A 10995-nucleotide genomic window follows, 5' to 3' on the forward strand; every position below is an offset into this window, starting at 1 on the left:
AGCTTTCAGTAAAATCACCGAATCTGTTTTAGAATATGTTTGCTCTTACCTGTCAGTTGTCTAAATTGCAATGTCCTTCAAGGAGCTAAATATCATTGTGACAAAGAGAATTTGTTGGTAAATAATTTTTTAATTGAAATTTTTAATGAGAATGTAAAGGTTTACTTTGTTTATTGAAAGACATACCTAATTACTAAAGATTTTAAGTAGAGAAATATTTTACCCACTTAACATTGTAACACTGTTTAAAGATCAAATAATTTGACTGTAAACTTTCCTTGGAGTTCTCAAGTAGAAGTTAAATGATCTTTTTATTTCAAACTAACCTAGAAAATCTTTGCCTATATTTCCAAGAAAACTAATAGAAGAGAGTATCTAATAAAAATAGGCACTGTGCCTAAAATAAACATAACATACTATTCCTTAACTCTGCATTTTTCATGCGATTTTTTTTTTCCCCCTGGAAACTGATCAGCAGTAGTAGGATTTCTTGAAATAAACTCTTATTTCAAGTTGTTTCTGATTTCTCCCCCCCCAGATAATGGATTCATACCCGATTCACTTCTGGAAGATGTGATGAAAGCACTGGACCTTGTTTCAGATCCTGAATAGTAAGCTCTTCATTTAGCCAACTCAAAAAGATTCGATTAAGTTGAAGACATATTGTACATTTTTGCCTTTAAAAATCTAAATCTGTATATACAAAACTAGCAGTTTACATAAAGAAAAGATTTAGAAAGAAAACGGACTAATCCAGTGTTATAGCAGAGTTGACATACTTACTGATCTTCCTTTCCAACCCAGCAGTTACTGTCTTGCTTTTTCAAAAATGCTAAAAGTGTCTTTCTGTAAACTTTAAAAAGTTTTTTCTCTGCAAAGACTTCCCCACATGTTAACATTTTATGTGACTGTAGGAGCTTCAGTAAAGTAATGGCTGTTCTGTGTGCTGTAGATAACTGCCAGTTGCCCTGCTTAAATAACCAGCGGTCCTGACTTTCCCCCTTAAATAGAGATGATCAAAGATACCTAACATTTCTAAATGATTACATTAACTGACCTGAAAGTTTTGAGAACGACTGTAGTAAATTATGGCATATTATCTTTCAGCATGTCCTTAGGATCCTGTCATTGTCTTCATTCTCACTGTTAGGTTTTATACATTGTTATATCTACAGCTTCCTACGTAGATTAAGATCTTCAGTTATTATCTATGAAAAAATAAGATAGAAATCTGTATTATTCCTTTTTTCAGCATATTCTTTCTGCAAGTTTTTGAAGAATGAAAAAACTTTAGCTTATTAAACATAATGAAACTTAGCTTATCAAACATAATGAAAGTCTTCAGCAAAAGCAACGGGAAACATTGGTGGACATAGTTTTATGATTTGGTCCTATTCGGTTTTTAAATGAGTTCAGTCTTGCTCTCTTAGAAAGTATGCAATGCGTATAAAGAGTTATAAATTAGTCACATCTGAATTCATCTGTCTCAACCTTACTACCTAGAGCTGTACTTTCATCTGTTCTCAATAGTTAGAAATATTAATATTTGTAGTTTTCAATTTAAAGAGGAGAAATTCAGAGTGTTGAAGTAGCCCAACAAATGTTATGATAGTAATTACTGTTCTTCTTCTAACCTTATTTCCAAGTGGAGACACTGCTCTAATTACAAAAGAAAATTAACTCAAGTAATTTTTGTTACTGACCAGCTTTATGACAGGAGAAAGAAAAACAAGTGGGGAGGTTTTTTTCCCCCAAATTCTTACATAGCTATGTATCATCTGCCTAATTTTCCTTGTTTTATCTGATAGAAAACATACCTTGAATCATAAAGTTAGTACAACTGATTTAATGAGGTGGTTTTTCTTGAAGTATCTGAAAGATTGGACCGAGTTATTCACTCAGTACTTTGGCCTAGTTAGAATTACAATACGGGATGGCCCATAGAATAACTGGGCCATCGTAAGCATTAAATGAATTAAATATAATATGACCCTGCCTTCATTTGTTTCATCATAATTTCCTGGCCTTACTGACACCCATTAAAATGCCGAATCTTTTGTATGGTATACTGTATGAGAATGATAGTCACAGACGCACGAGAGCATCTCACAGGACCAGTAGTATGTGGCAGGCAGCAGGACTGTGATGCAGCCTGGCCCAGGGGTTTGCAGGACAGACAGCTACGTCAGTACAGATGCAGCTTTCAAAAACCTTAAAACAAAGCTTACCCTCACAAGAATAGCTTCAACTCCTTTTGTGAGAGGCACATCTGGTACTGACCCAGGCCAAATACAGGTGTAAGAGAGAAAGATGGAGCACCCAAGTTTCAGATGATGCCTAGACTCATCTTTGAGGCAAACTCCAAGAGGAGAAATTGCCCCTGAGGAAGTTGGTTGACTAGAACCACCTGAAACCCCCAAACACAACACTGAATGTTGTATAAGAAGGTAGATTTAACTTGGCCTTTATCATTTGAGATAGGATGGAAAGTAAAACTTTGAAGACTGTTTTCATTTTTAAAGCCATTAAACTGCAGACTGCTTTGCTCTGCCTTCTTTCTAGTAACATACCACCACCTGTCCCCAGCCTTGGTACATTTACATGGTAAGGGCTGGTACTCACTTTAGGCTGCTTCTGGACCAATGTAGTATCTATCACTCACTGTCATTCAGGACATATTAGTTCTTTAAGAATTAATGTAGCTCTTTAACCCTCAAATTACATTGTCTATGAATTTTAAGATTGTATCTCATTTAGTTCCTAAAAGCAAACTTTTTAAGAGATGTTTTCTATTATCTGATGTACCACTGCCTTTTGACCTGTTTCTTTTTCTCCTTGGTCTTAAAATGAACTCTTTTTTTTTGTTAAATTCAGGCATACCTATAAAGCAAAGAGAATTTGCCTTTGGGAAGTAACAAGCCTGAGTTTATAAACCTTGGTTTTTAAATTACTTTACCTAATAAGGAACAATATTCCAAAGTCATCATAATTTAAATTTTAAATAGTAACAGATTACTCTAGTTTAAAAATAACCAAGTTTTGGCAAATTAGATGTCATTCCTGTGTATTTGTCACTAAGGCTCTAAAAAGAACAGCTCTTAGTATTTTTGGCATTTGAATGTGTGGTAGTACCAGTAATTTAATCATGAAAGAAAAGCAGCTTTTTTTTTCCTCTGGTATCCAGTATTTTTCTTTTTTTCTCCCCATAGTATAAATCTCATGAAGAATAAATTAGATCCAGAAGGCTTAGGAATCATACTGCTGGGCCCATTTCTTCAAGAATTTTTTCCTGATCAGGTAACATAGTTGAGAAAATGTATTTATTGTTGTTCTGTTGGGATGATTACCTGTGATTGTTTGCAGCATTTTCTCTGTTTCTGTACAACGTCCTAACATGCAGATATGAGTCTGAGAAAGCACTGTTACTTGGAAACTTTCCCCGACAGAGGGAATGTGTGTTCAAATATGGTAACATAGTGCCTTGACAGGCAGGGTAGCAGAAGATGGCCCAGACACTAGTCTATACACGTAATGATGTGGAGAGAACAGTTCAAAAGTTTGTGGAGTAAAAAGATTCTCTTTCCCTACTCCCACCTCCATTTTTCTTCTCTTGGGAAACTGTTAATAGATTGGCATGTTTCTCTTTAGACCTTTTGAAACACTGTGAGAGAAAGTCAGGGTGGCTGTGGGTAGTAGGAGCCCCTACCTAGAGAAGCCAGGTTGCAGGAGAGTTTCAGTTGTGTGGAAGAAAACCTGAGTGGTTCTGTGCTGTTTCACACTGTGACATGTCTTCCCCTGGGCTTCCATAGGAGCTCAGTTACCTGGAGTAGCAGAAGAATCTGTGCCATCCTTAATGTTTTTGAGTTATGTCTGCATCATTGGCAAGCCAATTCTATATCCAGCACGCATCCTTCTGTCTTTACTCTCTACGTGAAGCATTTTACCACTAAATCAAATTACTTAACTAGATAATTTATATCACGGTCATTTTATCAGAGATCAGTATAGTTTGCATTGGAGTTCATTGTTTCAATAGATGTTCCAATTTCTATTTTACCTCTCTTGAGAGAGAGATTGACAAAAATTTTAAAAGCTAGAGGGAAAATTTTAAAATATAATTAGTAAAAGTCAAGATGCAGTTAAGATTGTTAAAATTCAAGATAAAAGTGTTAATGAAATTCTTAAAGAGTAAAAGGTAACTGAGGGTATCACAATGTAGACTACTGGACTTTTTAAAACTTTGGTAAAGGCTTCGTGAAAAATTTGTTTTCCAACATTAGACCCTTGAGTGTGATATCCTCTTTGTTTTTACATTCTGACTACTAGATTTTTTTATATTGGAATCTGATGTTCTAAATAGCTGGATAAAGAATTACAGCATTTTAAACTTTGAGACAAATTTTTAATTATATTTCAAGGCTGGTATCAGAACATTTGATAGAAATATTGATTCTTAGTTCTGAATATAATGAAAAGATAATTTTCCTGTTAAAAACAGCAAAAAAGTGGAAATATTTATAAGCTTTTCAAGACCATTTATCATAAGAATAGCAGAAGCAGCTCCCATGTGCTAAGCACATATTCTCCATCGGGCACTGTGTGCCTTCTAAATTCGATACTAATATTTCCTCATTTTGACAATGAGGAAACTGAGGATTAGAGAACTTAAAAGAGTTGTTTAAGGTCATACACTAATATTTTAGTAGCTGATTCAGGAATCCAACATAGTCTGTCCAACCCCATAGTCTATGCACTTTACCACTGTGCTACACTACCTTTTGTTGGTATTTCTGCATTTTATGCCAGTTAATTACTGGAAATAGAGAATATAAATTATATTCAGTTACAGGAAAATGGTTATTTTTTAAGTTTAAATAATTTTACTTTGATAGTCAAGAGCCAAATTATGTAACTAATTGCACTGACTCATGAAAGCGTTTTCAGTGGAATACAAACAAAAAATTTTAACAGTTTCGGCTTTAGTTGGGAATATAAGACATGAAAAGTTAAACAGTCTCTCAAAATAGCAATAGAAAAGATGATACCAAGTACTGTATGATTCATTCTCAAATTATTTAGACAATTTTTATTATAAAGGTTAAGTGTCAGTGTAGTAAAGAATCAACTAGTGTGTTCAGGAAAAACTACAGAAAAAGTAAGATTTACAGCGGTCTGGAACAGGAAGGAGACGAGGGCATTTTAGAGAGGATTAAAAAAAAAAAAAAAAAAACATGAATGTACTAAAGGCCAACAAAAGATCTTTTCATGAGCAAATGAGTCATGCTTGTCCAAAAGAGAATTCAGAAAGGTGAGTAGTTGGAGATAAGACTGAAAAGGTAGATTAGGCCCTGTACTGTTTGAAGACTCTTGATTGCTGGTCACAGAACCCCAACCTGGATTGGAGTAAGTGAGAGGGAAATACACAAAGGGAAGGAGTAGCTCAGGTGAATTGAAGAGGCAGGCACTGGGAAGGTGCTTATGGAGTCGGTGAACAGCACTGGGAGCATCGCCACCTCCCATTCCCTCCCTCTAAAATGGCTACATTCTCACAGCCTTTCTCTAGGGGCTCCGGTTGCCAGTAACTGTCTTCCCTTAATTTCAGTTGGAACAAATTCTAAGGAAGGCCACATGTCCACCCTTGTATCCATCAGATATGGCCAAGAAGACAACGACTATCTATTCAGGCAGACTCAGCCAGAGGCCCTGAGGGAAATCACTGGGAGCCAGGCCAGTAATGGCCTTGAACGTTAGGTTAAGAGGGTTGAACCTGATCTTCAGCTAATTAAAAAGCAAGGTTAAGATAGTGGGAGTAACACCACCCATTTTTCTGCAAAAGTTTAGTCTATTCGTGATATATAGGCTATCCTTTCTTTATTGGATATTATTAAAGTTGCCTTAAGCAGTGTGTGTGTTTTTTCCTCACAGTGTTCTTTTCACTAATTGTTAACAATATTCAAATACTGTATTGGATATTTTTTGGAAAGGAAACCACTAATTCAATATTGTGGGCCAAATTGGAAGTATGGGTCTATGCTGAAAGTGTATTTAGTCTGAGTAAAAGTGATGCTACTGCTTTTCTCTGTTCATTGAGAGGAACAAATTATTTACATAGAAAAAGAGATGTTTTAGGAATTATTTTTGTGTTTTAGAAGCTTGTCTTTTGAAAAAAAATACAGTGATACATGCGTAATTAAAAACATAAAATTAGTTTAAGTGTGGAAGAGCTTGTAGTAGAAATCAACCTTCCCTACTTCCCAACATCTTCTTCAGAGGCAACTCTCACCTTCAGGGCTTCCTGGTAGTTAACTCCATGGAATCTAAATTTCTTGTTTTGTCAATGAGTCCTCAATCAAAGGATAAGGATTTGAAAAACAAGCATTTTACTTTCAGTTAATTCGAAATTGCCTGATATCAATATATGAAGTTTTAATAGTACTTTATTTATAATAGGGCTCCAGTGGTCCAGAATCTTTTACTGTCTACCACTACAATGGATTGAAGCAGTCAAACTATAATGAAAAGGTATGATAATTCACGTAGCCATCGGTCTTCAGCTGGGTTGATGAAATAAGTATGTGAGTATATAACAACGTTCAATTCTCATACAGTTGCTACCTAAGATTATTCCAGGTGTCTCTTTACTACAATGACACATTTTAGAATTGGTCATCTCTCGATTTGACTAGTACATGTTAGCCTACATTGGAGATGGACATTGGACTTCAGAGCAGTAGCTTCACCGTGACTAAATACATACAGACTGCTACCCTTGGCAATGTAGCATGTTTCCAAAGCAACATTACAGTTAGTCCGGTGAAAGATGCTACTGATCCATTTAAAGGAAGGAAGGTAACATTGAAATTTTTGATTGGAAAAAATAACCTTAGGAGCTAGCACTTATTGAGCATTTACCTGGAATTGTATTAAATACTTTAAGTTTCATACCACCTTATGAAGTAAGTGTTGTCTGTATATACCCATTTTACAGGTCAAGCAGCCAGGAAATGACAGAGCTGAGAGTAGAACTTAGTCCAGCTCAGAGCCCGTACTCCTACCCATTATGCTTTGCGGCTTTCCTTTGCAAACCATTGACCAAGCACATAAGTGATTCACTGCCAGGTGTACTTACCTGGCTTAAAGCAAGAGTTTGCTTGCATCGCTTTCCCCTTTTGAGTGTCTGTTATCTTTGCTTTTATTCAAGTATCAGTTACAGTAGATATAGCTAATATGAAAGAAGTAAGGTCCAACATTCCTTTTTAATTTGCTGTACCCATGCTGGCTTCATGTATCTAAATTGTGGAAGGTTACAGAAAAAAGATAGTATAAATTAAGTACATAATTTTAATTAGACCAAAGCTAAAAGACTAAAATTTGTTCTTTATAATATAAATTGGTTGTTTTTATCAGGTCCAAGTATCTATATATATAAGCAAATAATATACATTGTCAACAAGAACACTTGGATGCTGTTTTCTAATGTGTGAATGAGTGCTTCTTCTAGAGTTTGACGTTTGCACAGCTTTGTAATAGGAGGTACTTTATAATCACTCATTATTCACCCACACAGTCCCTGCAAGATAGGTCAAATATTATCCATATTTTACAGATGAGGCATCTGAGACAGGGAGATTAAGTGACTCACCCAGGGTCACAGTCATTGGCAGAGCAGGGATTGGAACTGAGTTCCTGATTCCCACTCCTGTCCTTGTTCTGCTTAGCCATGCTACCTGTATATAGTAAGTTTTCAAGTCATGCTTTTGACGAGCTTCTGACCCTAACAAAAAGATTAGAAAACAAAACAGATGAACTGTGAAAATGACGGTAATATACAACGGCTATAAAGCAAAGTATGGATGTCACAGAAATGTGTTTTGAAGTTACTCAGGAGCTAGAAATAAAAGCTGCATATTGAGGTCCTATTAAAAAGGAAACAGACAAAAGGCAAATGCTGGCAAAGTGGGATGGAGTGTGAGCCACCTGGCATCCAAGGCTTGTTGAGGCCGTGGAGGTGGGTCATGGTACCTTGTCCAAGCACTTCTGCTCTATTACAAGAGCATGAGAAGTTCTTTGTGAAAAATAGGGCCTGCTGTATTTAACTTAATAACTTGAGTTATATTCTTTGTGTGTAACTTTTCAGGAAAGGCACTTTTGCTTTGGGGACTGAAAAGCCAGGGTTGTAGTTTTAATGTACATTTATTTCATCAGTGCTAGAAACTAATGTATTAACTAAAGATGCCAAAAATGCATTTGACATTAAAATATATCTTTAGAGCTTTCGTAGAAAGGAGTAGATTTATGACACAAAATTATCTGATCTAGTAATCCATTCCTATATTTAATGTGTTTTAGAGGCAATTACCATGTAAGGATAATAAAGTTGCTTCTTTTGGCTCCTTAACTAAATAGCTTATGGCCTTTATTTTGGAAGAATGTAATTACACTCATCCGTGTCAGCCAGTGAATGTGTAAAAATAATTTTACGTACTTTGGAAAAAGACAGTCTATATGTGTTTCTTTTCACTTAGCATGGAATCACTGAGGAGTGCCTTAATGTCCACAGTGAGCCCTTGGTAACGACTTAGGGGTTTTGTTGGTATGTTATCTCCAAGATACTTTTTTTAACATGTTTCATTGTAAATTAATCAGAACAAAATTTTTCTTGGTATTCACCTGCCAGGATATATTTAAGTGATCATTGGCACTGCATATACAGTATTTGACTTTTCTTTCTGTCCTGACATCCTTTTTAATGTTTTTCTCCATGACTTTTCATGCTGTACAAAATGTACTCATGAATTGCATTTCAGAAATACTTAATACCATAATAGCAAATTTTGATGACAAACATGCCAATTGTTTTCAGCTCCTGAAATTTGGTACTTAAATTATAAGGAGAAAGTGACCTCTTCCCTAGCACGTAATAGCTATATTTCCTTTCATAGCTCTCCGTTTCATGGGGCAGCATGAGCATCTGAGAACCTCAGTATTAAAGCAGTAGGACGTATATAAATTATATGTAAATATGATCATTAAACATTTCTTTCAAACGCTATAGATCCTTTGAAGAATGTTTTTACTTAGAAACAGTCCGTTTTATGTGTTTTATGGTTCTTAAAAATCACCTGGCCAGCTAGCAGTTAAATATCATTTACAAGTTTACTTTCACATTAACTGGTAAACAGATATTCTTGCTCATAATTTCTAACAAAATAAAATTAGATATAAAGTTGCATTTGAAACAATATGTAATACCTTATTTGCTAAGCTTTTCATTCCACATAACAATTTGCTAAGACTGTTAATTGACCTTGGTATTTTGTTCAACAGGTCATGTATGTAGAAGGGACTGCGGTTGTAATGGGTTTTGAAGATCCCATGCTACAGACAGACGATACTCCTATTAAACGCTGTCTCCAAACCAAGTGGCCATACATTGAGTTACTCTGGACCACAGATCGCTCTCCTTCACTAAATTAATTTGCCTAAGTATTTATAAGGAAGATCTTAATAACAGATGTTGAAAGAGGGAGTCAAGACTGGCAATTGGCTGAATTAAGCTAAACACTGGTATCATTGGTTAACTGTAAATAACAATTAAAAACACATTTTTTAGTGTTTCAGATATGTTTAAATTATGTGCCCTAAAGCTTTATGTTAAAGATTATCCTACTTTAACCCTTGGTATGAAATTTACTAGCAAAATTAAGCTTTAATCAAAGTTCATCACTTTTGCAGTCAGATATGTGGTCATTTACTTACCAAATTACAAATGCAATACTATAGCATTTGTATATTGAGTATCAGAGTTACTATTTATAAACTTCTACTTTTATTTCATTGAGGCACATTTTATTGTTTGAATGATTCCGGCTTGTAATATATCAGCCTCTACATTGAAATGCAGAGTTCATTTTTCTAATATCTGTTTTTCATTGGAAATACTGACAAATAACAAGTTGTCAGCCTGGATCTTTTGACAATTGACTTAACTCTGGTATGTTCACAAAAAATAGAAACTCTAAGAGACCATTACCATTTAGTCACAGATGTATAGGGATATATTCTAAAAACTGATAGAAAAGAGAATGTCTGATAGTCGACACTGTTAACTTTTACTGTAAATTGCTAAACACACTTTTCCAAATTTGCCCTAACAGCCCCATAAGCCAGCTTTCTTGTATATTTATAACCACAGTAAATGCATGAGAACATCTGTTATTACATTAGTATACTGCATTATTTATTATGATCCTAGTTGATGGCCTAAATAAACGCCTTTTTCTTTAACTGTACTTTTGCATTTTTTACCTTAGTGGCTCAAAAGAAACAATTGTACTTTTAAACGTTTCTACCTAGCAACCCTGAGAGCACAGAGCACTACAAATGCCTAATGAAATCATACAGGACCTCAAGACCAGGCCTTATGCTTACCTAAGATCTGCTAACTGAGCCAGCCAGGAGCACGGGAACCCACATGGCAGCTGTCTAGACCAGTGAGCAAAGACGCAGAAGCCTGTTTACTTCAGAGAGAGATCTGCAGTATTCTGATAGGTTTGTGGCTCAGCAGTTTGAAATCACAATAGCCAGAAATACTTTTTTCCTCCACTTGTGAAGCAGAAATTATGTAGTACCCTCTTCTACATTTCAGAACTGAACATTGCTTTCAACAGTATATTTCATTTGTGAATTTCTGTTTGGGCTTTGTTTTCTTTCATACACACACAATTACAATATAATTAAGCATACGAAAAGGCATGAGATTTTATATAACTTTTGGTGACACTGTTCAGGAGTATGATACTACCTACTAAACTTACAGCTATAAAATGTCAATATTTTAATCTTGTCTTGGCTGTTTCCAAATGTGTATAAGATATATTGTGCTAGAGTTTGTTTTCTAAAACTCTGGTTTAATAATCCCAAATTCCTTAAGGATTACACAAAAGCATAGATTTTCTCATAAACATCAAGCCTACAAAATGGAATGGTCCTCTT

General features: G+C 35.2%; 1 protein-coding gene across 3 annotated transcripts in view; it reads left to right on the forward strand.

The window, feature by feature from the left end:
- The window catches only part of MINDY3 (MINDY lysine 48 deubiquitinase 3), an 85385-nt gene extending 75093 nt beyond the window's left edge, over positions 1 to 10292 (forward strand). For all 3 annotated transcript variants that reach the window (XM_003930634.4, XM_010341186.3, XM_039478749.2), the window contains 4 exons: positions 539 to 611; positions 3210 to 3297; positions 6451 to 6522; positions 9328 to 10292. In XM_003930634.4, coding sequence (XP_003930683.1) covers positions 539 to 611; positions 3210 to 3297; positions 6451 to 6522; positions 9328 to 9477 — 383 coding nt within the window. In that variant the 3' untranslated portion in view covers positions 9478 to 10292. The remainder of the gene's footprint in view (positions 1 to 538; positions 612 to 3209; positions 3298 to 6450; positions 6523 to 9327) is intronic.
- Positions 10293 to 10995: the final 703 nt, after the last annotated feature.

Source organism: Saimiri boliviensis, chromosome 8 (genome assembly GCF_048565385.1).
Source record: "Saimiri boliviensis isolate mSaiBol1 chromosome 8, mSaiBol1.pri, whole genome shotgun sequence".
NCBI lineage: Eukaryota > Metazoa > Chordata > Mammalia > Primates > Cebidae > Saimiri > Saimiri boliviensis.